Source organism: Malaclemys terrapin, chromosome 8 (genome assembly GCF_027887155.1).
Source record: "Malaclemys terrapin pileata isolate rMalTer1 chromosome 8, rMalTer1.hap1, whole genome shotgun sequence".
In the NCBI taxonomy this organism is placed as follows: Eukaryota; Metazoa; Chordata; order Testudines; family Emydidae; genus Malaclemys; species Malaclemys terrapin.
The window spans coordinates 66,231,598-66,250,275 of NC_071512.1; the positions used below are offsets into that span (position 1 = coordinate 66,231,598).

General features: G+C 42.7%; 1 protein-coding gene across 3 annotated transcripts in view; it reads right to left on the minus strand.

Moving 5' to 3' along the window:
• The window catches only part of DENND1B (DENN domain containing 1B), a 253,889-nt gene extending 235,598 nt beyond the window's left edge, over positions 1–18,291 (minus strand). For 2 of the 3 annotated variants that reach the window (XM_054037265.1, XM_054037262.1), the window contains exons 1-2: positions 18,002–18,291; positions 13,949–14,013 (exon numbers count right to left, since the gene is read on the minus strand). In XM_054037265.1, the coding sequence (XP_053893240.1) occupies positions 13,949–14,013; positions 18,002–18,018 (82 nt within the window). In that variant the 5' untranslated portion in view covers positions 18,019–18,291. Of the gene's footprint in view, positions 1–13,948; positions 14,014–18,001 lie in introns of those variants that run through there. The other variant, XM_054037263.1, reaches the window with a different exon arrangement.
• Positions 18,292–18,678: the final 387 nt, after the last annotated feature.

Below are 18,678 nucleotides of genomic sequence, written 5' to 3' on the forward strand. Positions count from 1 at the left end.
GTGCCATTTTCAGGCATAAGTTTGCAGCCTGAGCTTCTCCCCATAATGGGCTGAATCTAGGTACCCCAAACTTTGGAAAAATCTGATTCACATCCAAATTTTGAAGCCCTAAATTCAAGTATGCAAGCTGAGATCCAGAGTTTTGGTTCAGGACCATCTCCACAAAGTACAGGGTATTAATAAAACCACCTTTCAACAGAGAATCACAAAGTGGTTTACAAAAGCAGGCAATGTGTGTATAAGCTGCTCGCCTGCCTCTCCAGTCCAGGAAGGACTGATGTAACGCCGACAGACCCCAGTGTCGGGGGGTGGGATCGAACCTAAGCCCTAGGCTTAGTGCATGAGCCTCTACCGCATGAGTTAAAAGCCAACTGGCTCTTAGCTAAAGCTGTAGAGCAGACTCATTTAACTCTCTCTAAGTGGTCTCGGTGCCACTAGATGGGACAGAACACCACACCCAGAAGGTATGTGGGTTACACTGATCCCATACCTAAAATCTGGGTCAGTGTAACCCACATACCTCTTTCACAATGCGTCAGCTTTATTTCTTCATAATAAAACAATTCAATGCAAGTTTCACGTATAAACCCCATCTTTTCCCCGAACGAGGATCTTCTGAAGGGGGCTATATATCCCCGAGGCCCTTCATTTTTGGTTTTTGATTAAAATTTCCCAGGAATTTATACGTGTTTATTTAAAAAAAATTAAAATGGGTGAAAACTGTAAAAAACAAAGACAAAAGGGCAGAGGGCAATGAGATTGGGGTGCCCTGTATTCACAGGAGGTAGCGGGCAGAAGAGCGAGGGGATCCTTCTGCTTCCTGCGGGGCTGTCACTGCAGTGGTTGGGTGGTCTCGGCTGCTGCAACCCAGCTCCCTGCCCACCTCACTACCCCACTGTGCAGAGGAAACAGGTGAGGCCACGCTGATGGTCCAGGGTCAGGAGGCAGCTCTACCCAGCAGAGAAAGTAAACAGGGTCTATTGCCTGGTTTCCCACCCATCTCACTCCCCCACTGTGCAGTGGGGAAGCAAGACAGACAGGGAGGCACATGATAGGGAAGCAAGATGGGCAGGGACCCCCTCAGCTGCTAGGACCTGGCTCCCTGCCCCTGTTGCTCCCTACAGTGCAGCAGCAACCACCTACCACCCGTTACCCTCCTCTGTGCAGCGGGGACTCTGCACGGAGGTAGCTGGGTTGGGGAGTTCCAGCACTTGCAAAATCCAGGTAAAAACTTAGTAACCTGAATATTTTTTTTCAAAACCCAGGAATTTTTCATGAAAGTTGGGTAGAAAACGAAAACGAAGGCTCTTCCCTCTTGCCCACAGGTTCCCACTTATCGGGTGCTTTCTTGAGAGTCACCCTGATTCTGTGCCTGCCACAGGAGCCAACCCGCTTTCTGCAGCTCTCCACCCCAAATGAGCCACTTGCTGGCTTTTATCGCCACCTAAGCAATCTGAGCTAGGAGACAGCTAATCGGTCATAGGTGAGGCCAGGCCCAACTTCCCTTAAAGGGCAGATGCCCTGTAAAAATGCCCATTCCAGCAAGGACCATCTTTTGTTCTGCGTTTGTACAGTATCTAGCACAGTGGGGTACTGGTTCATAACTAGGGCTCCTAGGCATTATAGTAATACAAGTAAGAAACAAAATAATAGTAATATCACAGATAAGGAAACTGTGGCACAGAAAAATTAAGTACCCTACTCCAGTCAGTGGCAGAGACAGGAATAAAATCTACACCACCTGACTCCCACTGCTTGAGTCCATGTACAAGAATATCTTGCCTCCCTAACACCCATCACTTCAAGCTTAGTGAAACTCACTTGAAGCTTCCACAGGAATAATATACAGATATACATACACCTCTACCCCAATATAATGCTGTCCTCGGGAGCCAAAAAATCTTACTGTGTTATAGGCGAAACCGCACTATACTGAACTTGCTTTGATGCGTCTGAGTGCGCAGCCCCTCCCCCACTCCACCCCCCACCCCGGAGCGCTGTTTTACCGCGTTATATCCAAATTCATGTTATATCGGGTTGCGTTATATCGGGGTAGAGGTGTACTAACACCTTTTCAAAGTTATTTTTATATATAGCATCTAGGAGGCCTCAGCTGAGACCAAAGTCCCAATGAGATAGGCAGTATGCAAACTCATAGTAAGATAGGTTTCAGAGTAGCAGCCGTGTTAGTCTGTATCCGCAAAAAGAAGAACAGGAGTACTTGTTATGGTAAGATAGAGTCCCTCCCACTCAAAGAGCTTACTAAATTCCTAATATAGAGTTAACTTCAGAATCTTTGCCTTTTCATCCCATTCCAAAATTCTCTATTTCAAATGTCAATGCAAAGGGACAAAAGTTTATAGCCAATAATTTAGTGTTAGAGCAGTTGTTTACTTAGAGTGTGCAGACCTAAGCTTCTATCAATAAACAACATTATTTTCATCGGAGAATCCTGACTCTGCGTATCAAGGGGTTATTACAAGACAAGGTCTCCTATGCAAAAAGAGACTACTTTATACATTGATCTTCAAGTGGAAGTATGCACAAGTTGCTCTTAATATACAAAAGTTCTTTAAGCAGTAAAAGCACTAATTTGCTTTGAAAAAACAATTTTCGTTATTTAAAAAAAAAAAACACTCTCCAGTACTTTGTACTGGCAAAATAGCTTTTATAGTAGTCTCTTTTGTAAATTTTGGAATGCAAAAGCATAATTTTATTTATTTATTGGATTTATATATAGAACTACCTATCCCAACAAAATTGTGTGATAGACACACCTAGGACATCACCAGGCAATATCACAGCTGGGAAATAAACAAATTAAAATAACACTTCTGTGATTCAGAGAAGAAACATGGCATTCCACTCTCTTCAATGGATGGGGAGACAGAGAGAGACTTATGACTGTAGACAGGATTTGTAAACCTTAAAATCAACATAAATTGTTATTGTAAAATACATTTTAAGTCGGTACCGAAAGTGAAAGAGAAGCCTTTAAAGTTACACTTGAACAGCAAATGTACTGAACTATCAGTATAACAACTCTCCTCAAAGAATGAAGTCCAACTTAGAGCAAGCTTTCTTTCTAAGATGGACTGTGAAGTGTGTGGGCAGAAGTATGCTGACACTAGCTGAGGAAAATATGCCGTCAAACTCTTTAATGCTTCTGAACACAGAAGCTTAAAAGCTAGCAAATGAACAGAGCTACCTCAGATATCCAAGTACTAAAATGAGACAAATTCAACTTAAGAAAAAAAGCAAGAACTGCCATATTTTACTCAGGTTGACCCTACTTCTATATGTTTGCTATCTTTGGCTCACACGTTAATATTAATGTACTTAAATACATACTGGCCATCCTATTAAAAATCTACAAAATAGTTCTCTTCATGGCAAATTAATATTTATGCTTCCTAACCTATCAGATTTTTTTCTTGTATTCCATTGCCTACAAACTAGTCACATATCTATAAATAGCATCTAGCATGACGCAGAAACTGATACAGCCAGGCAATAGCAAATGTCTTCAAGGTAATAATTCATCTCCCTCAACATCATGTCAGACAGCCTGCGTCCAACATTTGCTATAGCTGGTGCCTGTGAGGTACAGCTGGGCCTCCCACCCCAGCCTACATCCCACAACTGCTGAGGCAGGGAGTCAACCCTCCCCCAAAGACCTCTTCGCCAAAGTGGAGACTAAGGGCTGAGTACGATAAATAGCTTCTTTGGCCTATGTCTTCTCCCAGCTCCCCCACTCCCAACACGACACGCATATCCAAGAATCATCTTGGCTGTAGGGAGAGTGCTGTAGAAAATAAGAACGCACAGTAGCAATTTTCCATCCCCTCAATTACTCCTGATTGGCCCTACAGACTTCCTCCCTTCTCCAAACTCCTGTCAAATGGAAAGGAAAAGGTGAAAGGAGCCAAGCCACAAATCTGTGTCCTAAGAGGTAAATTGAAAAAAAAAATTCAATTTATTATTATTATTTGTATTCCCATAGCACCCACAACGTGCTAGGTGCTGTCCAAACATATTGGAAGACTTAGTTCCTACCCTAAAAAACATTCAGACTAAATAAATGAAAATTCAGTAAAATAAATATTAACCCACTTAGATGTCACTGGAATTTTAAAAAAAATACTTGTGAGATCATTATGATTTGTAACCTACTGACAGTGTTCTTGGTGGTGTACATGAGACAAATATTAAGACCACCTTTGGTCTGTATTCTTGAGATTGTTCAGTATCGACATCATTCTTTGGTTTTAAAAATATTGCACAATCTCAGACAATTCATCTGTTTTTGCCCTCAAAATGTTTGTGTAATACTTCACTAAACAAAGGATTTGTTAACTACCCTCCTAATCTGTTAAGAACAACTGTAAAGGAACCAGGTTACAAGTAAATCCTTTTTTTAAAAAGTCACATTATGTTTGTAAAATTCAATAATGGAAATTAAAAGAAACCCTTAAGGGTAGTGGAACTAATCTTAGATATGGCTATAATTACACCGTCAATAAATTACAGGTTAAGGTACCTTTACTTTAAACTATAGTAACTAATGACTCATGTGCATCTCCCAGAATATTAAGTGCTGATATAAATATTCATAGTGATAGAGCCACAATTAAATAACCCTTTTTATTTGTTGTAACTGAAGTAAATTTTCAGCATGCACTTACGGTTATGACAACATTGCAGAAAATACTGCATATTTTGGGTAAACATTTTTACATATAATTACATTCAGCTTACTGCTTCTTCTGTAGCAAGTCGAAACATGCACACCTAAACTCCATATACAAAAATGCTTTGTTGCCATTATCTATAGCACTCTGCTACCACAAGCAGCATCGTAATACTGTATTCACAATACCACAAACATCATCAGACATTTTAATTAAGGAGTAACTGTTAAAAATCTCGATTCCCCCATATTACTAAAAACATTTTTTTTAAAAACCTAAAGACAAACTTCAAAAACTTGTAAAAGGGATACAAGTTTTAAAAAGCAAACTTGTCATACACCTAAATGCTGGTATCCAATTGCAGCACTTACAGCAATAATCATAAAGATTACACAAGTCTAGAAGAGGGATGTAGCACATAATACAACTTTAGGCCTGTGTGCAACACAACATTTTCTCCAACATCATATTGGGGCAAACTAAACCTTCATTTTTTTTAATAAAACACTATGTATTTAATCATGACAGGTTTCAGAGTAGCAGCCGTGTTAGTCTGTATCCGCAAAAACAACAGGAGTACTTGTGGCACCTTAGAGACTAACAAATTTATTAGAGCATAAGCTTTCGTGAGCTACTGCCCACTTCTTCGGCTGCATATTGCTTATGCTCTAATAAATTTGTTAGTCTCTAAGGTGCCACAAGTACTCCTGTTCTTTTTATGTATTTAATCTTTATTTGAAGCACCTATGATGTTTATATTAATAGCCATTTGGTTAAGTCTTATAATAATCTATACATTCAAGTAATTACACTGCTAAGAAGGTATTCAAATACATTATTCAAAACTAAACTTATTTCAAATTAATTGATAGCAGAGGACAAGTGTGTAGCTGCTTTTTATTCACCTTTCTGCCATAGACAATTTTTAAAAATGTAGAGATCAGTACTTTTGAAGGTAAGCCACTTGAAAACCATCAGTTAAAAAATATCCGTATTGCAGAATAACTGGGTATTCTATTGAATGTTTCAAGTATTTTGAAAAAACAAAATTACTACAGATTGCTTGGTGCATTACATTGATCTAACTAGCTTTTTAATCAGACTTCAGTCATGCTCTGAAAAGGGACTGACGGAGGAAAACAGTTATCTGATCAGTACATGTTACACCCACAGAGTGTTTGTGGTTAATGAAGAGCTCTGTGCAGTGGGAGGAAGACAACATACCAACAAACAGAGCACACAAAGCCCAATCCTGCAAGCAGCTCCATGAACATAGACTCCAGTGCAGAACCCCACTGAAGCCAATTTTTCCACCTGCATTTAACTGCTTGCAGGATTGAGATCTCAGGTTATGTCTACACTTAAAACAATACAACGGCACAGCTGTAGTGCTCTGTGTAGCCACTCACTACAGCGATGTAGTTAACCAACCTCCCTGAGAGGGGGTAGCTAAATCAACAGTATAGGAAGTATTCTTCCATCAACCTAGAGCTGTCTACAACAGAGGCTAGGTCGGCTTAATTATGTCATTCAGGGCTGTAAATTTTTCATAGAATCGTAGAAGATTAGGGTTGGAAGAGACCTCAGGAGGTCATTTAGTCCAATCCCCTAATCAAAGCAGGACCAACACCAACTAAATCATCCCAGCCAGGGCTTTGTCACACCTCTGAGCCATGTAGTTGGGTCGAATTAACTTTTTAGTGTAGACCTGACCTTAGTGAAACTAACCATTTCACTTAATATTAAAATTCATTTTAATTAGAGATTTGCACAATTTCATTATTTTTGAACGTGTCTTTTCCAAGCAAACATCACTTGGAATAAAGAGTACACAAATCTACTGGGTTTGCTAACATTATTTGTATTTATTATTTGTATTATCGTAGTGCCTACATCAGTCCTAAGTCCACTGTGCTAGGTGCTGTACAAACAATGAACAAAAGAGAGTCAGCATTTAACACTGTTCAATGGATCCCAACTTTTTCTTAAGACAGGAAAAGAAACATTTAAAGATATCCTTTGAAGATATAACCTTTGGACACAGCTCCCTATCTAAAAGAAGTTATGTTACTGGAATTAATAATGTTAAACTGAGTTAGTGGAACAAAGCAATCTCTACTATTAAAGCAACTTCTTCTAAAATCGCATATTTCTAGACCTATTTAGGGTTATACAAGATTTTTGAATGGTTAAAACAGCATGTGGACAGGAGCCTCATGCCCCCTAAAGGACTCTGGGCCCCTTTTGCCATCTCAAACTTAGCATACAGGGTGAGAGAACTGGGGTGGAAATTGGTTTACTGTCACTTGAACAGAAAAGGGTCAGCTTGAGTCACATTCTTCTCAAGGAGTGAGAGAAGAATGGTTTGGAGACCATATCTACTAGAGATATATATGCTGGAGGTCAAGTTCAAGGAATGTATTTGCTATGCAACAGTTCAAAGCTTATCGTGCTCATAGAAGTTGTGGCCTGCTGACTTTCCACTTCAAAATAGCATATTTTTATTGCCTATTGTGCTACATTTCAGGAAAATTAATATAGTGGAAAATCTGTTTGTCTTTCATAATGAAATGATGTGGACAAATAGACAGCTTCAATTAAGCTATGAGCAAACCTCTGCACTAAGGTATGACAATGAAAGGTGCTTCTGCGGCATATAACCTTCAAATGAAGGAAGGTCTCCAGGAAGAGAGAGAAAGTTTGTTTCAATGTAGCAGCACAGCTATAACTAAATAACAGCCATGTACAAGTTACCACTGTGAGGAAGTTTACAATGGGACACTGCATGCCACTTCTACCAGATAGAAAATCAAAAAACACTGGAATACAAGTTAAAAAAATAAAGTCTGAAGACTGACACCATTACTTATAATAATATAATGAACATTCCAGATTCTACAATATTAATGACAGGTTTCAAACTGTGCCTCGTTTCTACAAGTGCTAACTGAATGTAGAATGCCAGCTAAAAAAATGTTTCTTCAACTACCATCTACTTTTTTTTCAAATGTGCCAAATAAATTAAGGTATGACATGCTGACAGAAATAATCAATCTTGCAATTTTCTTAGAAATAACGTAAATATGTCTACTCTATTTACTGCAGAACCATGTTCACACTGCACTTCAAACATGCAAGCAACAACCTCATTGCTGCTAGAGTGTGCTAGCACTGTTCTCCTGGCCCATGCAGAAAACCATGCTGCACATAAGCTAGTCTAATTTTTATGTACTCCGTCTTAACATGTATCTTGGGGGAAGGGGAAATGCCCATCCACGGTGATCAGCTAACACGTGCTAATTGAGTTACCCCTAGTTCAGAGGTGGGCAAACTACATCCCGCGGGCCACATCCGGCCCACAAGACCGTCCTGCCAAGCCCTTGAGCTCTCAGCCGGGGAAGCTAGCCCCCGTCCCCTCCCCTGCTGTCCCCCCTCCTCTGCAGCTACGCTGCCGCACGGGCAGCACTCTGGGCGGCGGGGCTGCGCACTCCTCCAGGGCAGTGTGGCAGCATGTCTGGCTCCAGCGCGGCGGCCAGACATGCTGCTCTGAGCGGCATGGTAAGGGGACCGGGGGGTTGGATAAGGGGCAGGGAGTCCCGGGGGACGGGGAGCAGGGGGCAGTTGGATAGGGCGGAGGTTTGGGGGGGGGGGCGGTCAGGGGACGGGGAACCGGGGGAGGGGGGAGGGTTGGATAAGTGTGGGAGACCAGGGGGGCCTGTCAGGGGGCAGGGGTGTGGATAGGGGTTGGGGCAGTCTGAGGACAGGGAGCGGGGGAGGATAGGGGGTGGGGACCCGGGGGGCAGTTAAGGGCAGGGGGGTCGCGGGAGGTGGCGGTTAGGGGACAAGGAGCAGGGGGGGTTGGATGGGTCAAGTGTTCTGAGTGGGGCAGTCAGGGGGCAGGAAGTGGGAGAGAGCGAATAGGGGGAGGGGGCCAGGCTGTTTGGAGAAGCACAGCCTTCCCTACCCGGCCCTCCATACAGTTTTGTAACCCCAATGTGGCCCTTGGGCCAAAAAATTTGCCCATCCCTGCCCTAGTTGATGATAACACAATTTTGACCACATTATGAGGGCATCCAACTTTTCCCATTGGCTAGGCAGACTTAGATTTAACAGAGCTTTTACCTGTGGATGATCTACTAGAATTTATCTCAATCTGATAAATTTAACATTTAGTTTCAAATGCAATTATATACTGTAAAGTCCTTTATCACTTTTCTTAGTTATTGGGCAAAAGCAAGAGTGTTAGCCCTGCTGAAAGTGTAACATTCAATATACTCCAACTTGGCTAAGGCCTTTTTTCTGTGTCTGTATTCTTACACCATCAGTAAACACATTGTCCCCCAATAAAATAAATACTAGAAGTATTTCCTGACAATGAAATGATGAAGGTTGAAACAAAGGTCCATAGTAAATCAAATACTGTTATTTTGAGTTTCTCAATTGTACAGTAGACCCTCAGAGTTTCGAAAACCTCAAGAATGGAGGTTGTTAGTAACTCTTAACAAAACATTGTGGTGATTCTTTCAAAAGTTTACAACTGATATTGACTTAATACAGCTTTGAAACTTTACTATGCAGAAGAAAAATGCTGCTTTCCCTTTATTTTTTATTATTTACATTTAACACAGTACTGTACTGAATATGCTTTTGGGGGGGTGGAGGGGGGCATCTCTGCTGCTGCCTGATTGCGTACTTCCGGTTTCAAATGAGGTGTGTGGTTGACTGGTCAGTTCGTAACGCTGAGATTCTACTGTATTCATTGAATTAAGTTTTCAATTAATTAAAATAGCATGCATTTGGATTTTATTTATTTATTGGATTTTACTCTTGGCTATAGAAGCAATAATTTTAATCATTCAACTTCTCCTCAAAGCCAACCTCACAGCTTATTTAAATCCCATGACACTTTTTGTGTATTTGCTCAGCTATGATTGAAAAAAACACTTTCAAGCTTGTCAGGACTGTTTCCAAAAAAGATGTGTTGTATTTTAGGGGTTATTTAAAAATGTTCAGCTGTCAAAACTCATGTTTGGAAAGTGCTAATTTTAAGTGCGAATTACTGTGTGTCACATCATAAACAAACTTGTACAGGTGTGCAGCATCCTATTTAAAAATACTAGCTTATTTATAGTCAGACACAGCAGGGCTGTGTTAGTTTTTACTTATTTGTTTGAACTGTAGCACAGCTAACAAAGGGTGGTTAAACAAAATGCAGAAAATAACTAAAAGAGGAGCTCACTCTAGAACAAACTTGAAATGAAAACCTTAAAGATCTCTGGGTCACATTAAGGTCTTTCTCCCTCCTAACTCAACTTCTCCTGCTGCTCACTCATGCAGGGTGATCATAATTCTGTGCTTGTGATAGTTCCACAGCAACACTGATGACAGTGATGTCACAGATTCAACCCTGACTTCACTGCAGGATCAAGTACAAGAAGCAGATGGGATGCGAGAGAGAAAGTCCCTATTTAAACACAATTCTCTTTCATGGGAAAGAAAGCGGCACAAGCAAAGAAACTGATGAATGGACGTTGTTTTGATACACGATATATTCAAAACATTATCATAGCATGAAAATCTGTTTAAAGGCAAGTCTTCCAATACAGTGTAAATGTAAAATTTGTTAGCCTTATAATAAACTGACCTGGAAAGCTCCCTGTTTAGTAAAACAAACCTGTGCTCAGTTTTTAAAGCTGTGTTAGAGAAATTACACATTCATCTCTTGTTACATGTACAATAATTCCTTAAATAAATTCAGTCTTAATACTCAGATGTATTTATTAGACACACTACTATTGTACTCCCAGTGCCACAGGCAAACACAATGACAGATCCCTGCCCCGAGGCATCTGTGATCTAAATTAGACTTAATACAAGAGACAATCTAATGTGATGCCCAGAGTATGGAAAGATGATAATTATAATATACAAGTGACACCCTAAGAATGGTGATGGGAACTGCACCTCAGCCACTAGACCTTTCACTTGTGACATTTCAGAAGGCTCAATTCTCTCTCCAGTCCTATTCAAGATCAACATGCAGCCACTAGGCGAACTGGTAAGAAAATAGAGACTTACGTGCCAGCAATACATAGATGACACAGCTCTACCTATACATCACCATATATGACCATAGCACTCAACATAAAACATCTCATCCAAGCACTGGACTCTGCTCATGGATTAAAAACAGCTGGCTGAAGTTCAACCCATGCAAGATAGAGGTGGGCAGAGGAAAACGCTCTGAAGAGTCTACACCCAAGGTGCAGTCTTCTTTGGTGGAAGGTGCATACCTCATAATTCATCAGTTCAGCTGGGAGTTTTGGGGTGGTTCCTGGATTGCTCACTGATGATAAGCACTCACATAGCATCCACAAGTGATGCTTTCCAATATCTGTAGCTGTCTAGAAGACTCCATCCCATCATAGTAGATGGTGACCTAACCTCATTGATTCATATCTTTTTCATCTCCTATCTGAACTACAGCAATACAATATAGCTGGGCATGAAGCCTTCAGCACATAGGAAATTCCAGCTCGTACAGAACACTGTAGCACATCCTCACCTCACTACACCGTGAGCACAACAAACCTGTCCTCTGCTCTCTACAAAAGTTTCCCCATAGAATAGTGAGTCAAATTCAAAGTGTCTGTCTTTCGCTTCCAGGCATCAAGGGCCTGGGCCAAGCATATCTAAAAGACCACCACAACAGGTACAACAAAACTTTGGACCATATGGATAAAGCTCATCTGTGCAAGGTACCAAGCTTTCTTAGGGGCTGCTCTGAGACTGTGAAATGAACTCCCTCATGAACAATGGACCATCACACCTACCAAACCCTACCAAAAAGTCCCCACTACATTGGACACACAATTCTCCCCCTGGGGACAGGATGAGAGGGAGACTTAACCACACATCTTTAAGACTAACAGAAATATAGGGATCTTGCATCTGAAGAAGTGAGGTTCTTACCCACGAAAGCTTATGCTCCCTATACTTCTGTTAGTCTTAAAGGTGCCACAGGACCCTCTGTTACTTTTTACAGATTCAGACTAACACGGCTACCCCTCTGATACTTGAACCACACATGTTGCTTAATGCACCACTTGTCAAATGCTCATATTCTATGGTGATGAGGGTGATATATGAACCTATATGGAATAGAAATCAAAATATATACTTGGTAAGTACCCATCCAGTTGCTTCCTTTTAAAAAATACATGTTAATGTGTGAAGATTTGGGAGTGAGGACAGGAATAGGAGAGTAACCAAAATATGTTTTGAGGAGTGCTTTGAGAAGATGAGAAGAGCAAAACAGCCTGGCACACAGGGCCAGAAGTATACTCCATACATAAGGGGCTCATGAGAAAAGGCACAGTCTCTTCTACCAGAAGACAATCAAAGGAGTGTTAAGATGAACTGAAATAGCACATACAGTGACAGCTGGGGAAGTGCCAAGAAACTAGTGTTGAGGTGTAAGCAGAAGCCAAGCCTTGTAGTCCTGAAGGTGCGTATTGGGAGTTTGAATGTGATGCAGAAGGGGAGTGAACACCAATGTAGGATTTGACCAGGCAGATATCACAGAGCTGTAGGTGAGGCAAACATTTCTGGTAACAGCACGCTGGACAGACTTGAAGGATACAACATGAGAATCATGGTCAGAAATGAAGATGCTGTAGTAATCAAAGCAAGAGATGACAAGAGTATGGATCAAGGTTCTGGCAGTAGGAATAGAGAAGGGACAGATTTTAAAGATACCAGAGAGGAAGCACCAGATGGATTAATTGTCAGACTATATCCTGGGGAGAAAGAAACTGAATACGACATGAAAGTTGCAAGCCTCGGTGAAGGGGAAGATGAGTTGAAATGTGTCTGGACATCCAAAAAAGATGTCAGATAGACAGTCACAAAGCAAAGACAGGCCATGGGAGACAGATCAGGTGTGGAGAGATAGATCAGGGTCTCATTATCATTCAGGATATGAGAATGGACAGAGGGTTACCAAGGGAGAGAGTACAGAGAAAGAGCAGGAGAACGGGAGATGACCAGAAAGTTGCCTCTATTGGAATTGCTAAAAGGAGGAATTAAGAGAGCAAGGAAAGCCAAACCCACAGAGAAGCATAAAAGCACTGAGAGCAAGTCTCGGAGGGAGCATAGCCAAATGTGTGAAGGAGGCTGATCAGTCAGGGAAGATAAAAATAAAGAAGACACCCAAGAACTTGACCAGGAACAGGATATAATATCCTGCCTCAATGAAGGCAATTACATGAGAGTGAAATGGGTGGAAACTACCATGCAGAGAGGATCCAGGAGGAAGTCAGACTAGAGGAGCTGCGGCGTTGGCAACAGACAATAAATTCAAGAAGCCTGGGTATGAATGGGAGGAAGAATATACACTGGCAGTTGGAGAGGCTGGAAGGGTTAAGGAAAATTATTAGAATAAGGAATACAGCGGTGGGCTTGAAAGCAGAGGATGTGATGGAGAATAAGTGAACGAGGAAAAATATGGGAAGCAAGAAAAATCAATAGGGGATAAAGTCAAGGGGACACATTGATGTCCTAGGAGATGTAAAACTAGTTATATGCCATTATTCTTGTTGAGTCCCTCATTAGAAATTCTAGTCAATTCTAGTCAGCACTGTAACTTTGACCTGAGAAGTCCCATGTTTTCCTACATGCAAATTGCAACCAAAAGACTTGCTCAGATAACTGACTAGGATTGTGATCTTGTTAGTACTCGTGCAGCACCATATCTCTTTCACCAGAGTGCTTATAGGAGTGTGAAACTAATTGCTAATACCAATTCAAGTCAGCTCACAATGCCATTTGCACTATTCCAAAATTGCTACAGTAAAAGTTATTTTCTGCTACTTAGGTATTTTTTTTTCTTCCAAAGAGACAAACGGAGAAATCAAAGTACTCGAGTCCCAGTTCTGAGACATACCACTAAAATGAAATGACTTATTAAACCTACATTTTATTGACTGAAAGATTATAGGAATTAAAATGGTATAAGTATGTAACACAAACCACCATATCAACAATAAACTGCTGTAAATGCTTGCCCTTCTATCATCAGAATATTAATAACTGAAAAATGAATTAGAATAATAGCAATGAGCAGTAACAGAATTCCAAACTATCAACACTTCAAAGCATGAGGTGACAAAATAGAGGGTGTGTGGACTAAATAATCTAATAGGGTCTTTTCCACCCCTAGTTTCTATAAATAAATGCCAACAGTTGGAGTACATTACCTTCATTTTCAGAAGCCTGGCATTTTACCTTGAGTACCAAATCAAACGTACTTTCTGGATTTTCCCTGGAAATAAAAAACAAGTCAATTGATTAGTCATACATATGTCACAAACCACATAGACTGATCTAGATTATCAAGCCTTCTCTACAGTGTCCATAATGTTATATCCTTTCCACTCCATTTGACACTATAAAATTAGAGAGAGAATCTCAATTATTTGGATGTTTTGTAAGATTTCAGAAGTCGTATTTTCCTTCACATCCTGTAATATATTCACACACTTTTCAAAAAAGAATAGGCAACAGAAACAAGAATTGAGAATAATTATATGATTGTTAAAACAATCAAAATTCTGTGATTACACTGATAAATCTTAGTCCTATATGTTTGAGAGCTCTTCAGTCCTTTCATATGTCATTACCCCATTTTAAATAGTCGTGTTGAAGTAAATACAATTTTAAACTTGTTGACAGTTTGCTTTACAAAACTGAACTTTACAGACAGATAATAAAGAAACTAACAGCATTTTTTCCATCAATTAGACACCAATATGTAGATTGGGCCTCTCTGATAACCTTTTCCACTTCACCAGGTTGAACCATTTCTGTTTTTAAGGTATGAAGAGAGTAAACCAGGATTAGGCTTCCATCTTAATTCCTGCAAACTGAGCCATTAGCACATTTATCTTTTTAATATATTTGGTCACCAACTGAAACTTGACAGTCACCTTACCATCTCCTTCAGAAGTTACTGCCACTGGCATGTTTAAGGGCCCAACCCTAGCCTAAATTTAAATAATTATTTGAACAGAACAGCCACAAGTGAGTACCATTACTACACAACATTCTCTGTCTGTGAATAAACTTGTACATTTCAGTAATTTCTTGATTTATTATGTTAGGTTCAGAAGCAACCCTTAATTTATTTTTACCGTTCTGAGTTATTTAAATTCTCATTCTGATGAGCAATCTGCCATTTATATTAAAAGCAAACATTATAACCTTCACCATATCAATTATTTATCTAAGTAACCACATAAAGGGCCCAGGTTTGAACTCTTTTCTTGAGTAAAATGCCTATAGAAGTCAGCAGTTTTTCACAAGTAAGGAATTCAAAACTGGGTCCCAGGTTTCTAAAATGATGCATATAAAGCATATCACAGATTGATAATTCAATACAAGTTTTTAAAAAAAGTTTTAGAGGGATTTTGGACTAGAGCAGGGGCGGACAAACTTTTTGGCCTGAGAACCACATCGGGTTTCGGAAATTGTATGGAGGGCCAGTTAGAGGAGACTGTGCCTCCCCCAACAGCCAGGCGTGGCCCGGCCCTGCCCCCATCTGACCCCTTCTCCCCCCCACCCTGCTTCTCGCCCACTGACACACACCCCCGGACTCCTGCCCCATCCAACCCACCCTGTTCCCTGACAGCCCACCCGGGACCCCTGCCCCATCCAACCACCCCCTCTCTGTTCCCTGACTGCCCCCAGAACCCCTGCCCCTGACTGCCCCCCGCCCTCCCATCCAATCCTCTCTCTCCTTCCTGACTGCCCCCCCGGGACCCCTGCCCCCATTCAACCCCTGTTCCCCACCCTCTGACCGCCCCACCTCCTAGCCACAACCCCGCCCCCTGACCACCACCACCACCCCAAACTCCCCTGCCCCCTTACCCGCTGCCTGGAGTACCGGTAGCTGGTGGCGCTACAGCCGCACTGCCTGGCTGGAGCCAGCCCCGCCACCCTGCAGCACAGAGCACCGGGTCAGGCCGGACTCTGCAGCTGCGCTGCCCCAGAAGCTCGCAGCCCCACCAACGAGAGCATTGCACCAGTGGTGCAGTGAGCTGAGGCTGCAGGGGAGGGGGAAGAGCATGGGAAGTGCCAGGGGCAAGCCTCCAGGGCCAGGAGCTCAGGGTCCCACAGGCCTGATGTGGCCCGCGGGTCATGGTTTGCCCACCTCTGGACTAGAGGGAAACTTTCAGAGGTCACCAGTTACTTAATGTGTTTTCTATCATCTATTTTGTCACCAAGTATTGACAATATGCATTTATATTAAGACTGATATCAAATTTCTGAGCAACAATCACATATCTTCCCACATCACAGTCCTTCCCTGCATCACTTTTTAAATTATACAGTTGGAAAATCTTAAAGGAGGATCCTGAATGAGCTAGTTCTGCACTTTTTTTATTTTTTTGTCTAAATTTTGCTCTCAGTTACACCAGTGTAAATCCAGACTACTTGAGATTTACAGGAGTGTAACAGAAAAGAAAATGATCCATTGTTTCTCCCCTCAGCTAGCAAGATCAGAATGAATCTAATTAGTGTTACATTCATTTAAATAAGGGCAAAACTGAGCTGTAAGAACCCAGCCTGTAGTGAGAAGAGTGGAATCCCTCTACCATGAAAGGGTTAAATGAAATTTAAACCTAGGTGTGTTTTTGCTCTTTTGGCACATTTTCCCCCTTCCTTAAAGGAGGGGAAAATCAGAATGCTGGATTTAACACATTCATTTCCATTAAAAAAAGTGTCTCAAATACAGGATTAGGACTTTAGAGCTCAACTTCTTAACTGAATTTACAGTCAATAAGACAGCATATGAAAATGTGTTTCATCCCTCAGTACACCACCTCAAAGTCTGCTTCCACAGAAAAGTTCTAGGTTTACTCTTCACCTCCCACATAGAAGGTGTTACTTATACTTAGAAGTGTCAAGAAATATGTCAAACTAGTGTGATATATGTCAGACTGACTTTCATTTCTATTATAACTATTAAATAGCAGATTCATCATAAATACAGATTACTGTCAGTTTACAAAATTCAGATTTAACCTCTCATCAATTACTGAATTAAGGAAGTCAATGGGACTATTCACAATGGGCAAGTAGCTTCAAACCATCACAAAAAATTAACTTCACAAAAGTTACTTTGTCAACACATCTGGGTTACACTAAAATTCTCTCGAGGTAGAATTATTCTCTTAACTTCTTGAAAAACCGTAATTTTCTTCAATAATCACACAGAAAAATGATAGATTCCTTAGAAGAATGTTTATAAACAACCTCTGTTTTGATGTTACTAGTTTTACACACTATTTTTTTAGCTGTTTTTCAAAACCAAAACTCATTCATCTGTATTCTTCACAAATATGACAGTAAAGTAAAATAGCTGGAATATTTTTTAAAAATCACCATTTATTGGCAATAGATACAAAGAGACAATAAATAGGCAAAAAGTAGAAGTGCAAAAGTTTGTTCAGTATTGTTTTTGTAATCCACCTAACACCCAAACAAGTCATCGTGGACATTCTTCTGAGAAGTTTCGTAGGTACCAAACCTTAGGCTGGCACTGTCTTCTATGAAGACTAGTTATGTGTATGCTCCCAGAGACAGAAACAATGGCCTGTCAATTCTTCCATTTGTGGGGCAGACTCCTTCACTGGGATGAAGATTATTATAAGGCCCTGTGTACCTTTATCTCATCCTCTGATGATGAAGGATTTAGCAAGTGGGGCTCACTTTAAGGTGTAGTACAACAGTCTCTCATGATTGACGGGGGGGGGGGGGGGGGGGACAGAGATCATTTTGACAGAGTGTGTGTTCTCCAGTCTCTTGCTGGGAATGAAGGATGCTAAAGCAAAGAGGGGTTTCTTTGTGGGGAGGAAGGGTGTGGGGTTGACAAGCTCTCATTGTGGGGCGGGCTGTAGGATTCATGACAGGGCGTCTCCACTGGGGGATGGAGAATTGGGTAGGGAGCCACCAGCTGTTCACTCGGAGGCTGCCAGTGTCACACCTGCGGGGAAGAGGGGATTTTGCCATGTGGGCTCCCATGACAGCCCAGTGCAGTCCCGCTCCTGTCGTGCCCCGGGCTCTGCTCAGCCGCCCCCTGTGCGTGCCCAGCGCAGAGCCAGGCCCCTGCCCCACACCCCGCCAAGCTAGGGGAGGCTTTGAGGCCTAGTCCCTCCTCCCCCTCCCTCCAGCGCAGCCCCCAGAGCCGCCTCGGCCGCCCCCTCCGCCGAGCAGCCCCCGCGCCGCTCCCCCTGCCTGCCGGCACTCACTTGATCCTGCTGTCCATGGTCACATCTCGGGCCCCGGGCGGCCGGTCCGCGCCCCCGCGGGGAAACACCTCGCCCGGCCGGCAGGGAAAGCAGGGACGCGCCGGCCCCGGGGGAGGGGGAGGTTACAGCGGCTGCTGGCGGGGGCCCATGGCTGCTCCGCTCCCCCGGCTCGGGCCGTGAGCGCGGCGGGGAGCGGCGGCACCGCCTCCTCCCAGCCTCAGTTCCTGTTGCCGCGGCGCCGGCACCTTCTGGGAAGCAGGAAGCTCGGCGGTGGCCGGAGCAGCCGCCAGTGTCAGTGTCACCTGCGCCGGGCCAGGAGGTGGCTCTGCGGGGGTGGCGCTGCCGCAGGGGCACGGGGTGGGGGTGGGGACAGGACTGAACTGCTCCGGGGACACACGCGGGGTGTCGGCTGCCCGGTCCGTGCACAGTGCGGCGCTCCCCGCACCGGCCCCAGAGCCTGCTGCAGCAACCTTTGCCCTACGGGCCCGGCCCCAAGCCAGCGCTGAATGCGCTCGGAGGCACAGGGCAGGGGCCCGGCTCCATTGCCTGACCCACGGTGCTGCTCCAAAAGCTCTGGCTAGGTGTGTCCCCCATGGGGGCTGTACAGTCCCAGTCCAGCACAGCCCTGCACGTTTCCTCTAAACACCCCGAGCGGTGCCTGAACTTCTCCTTTCATT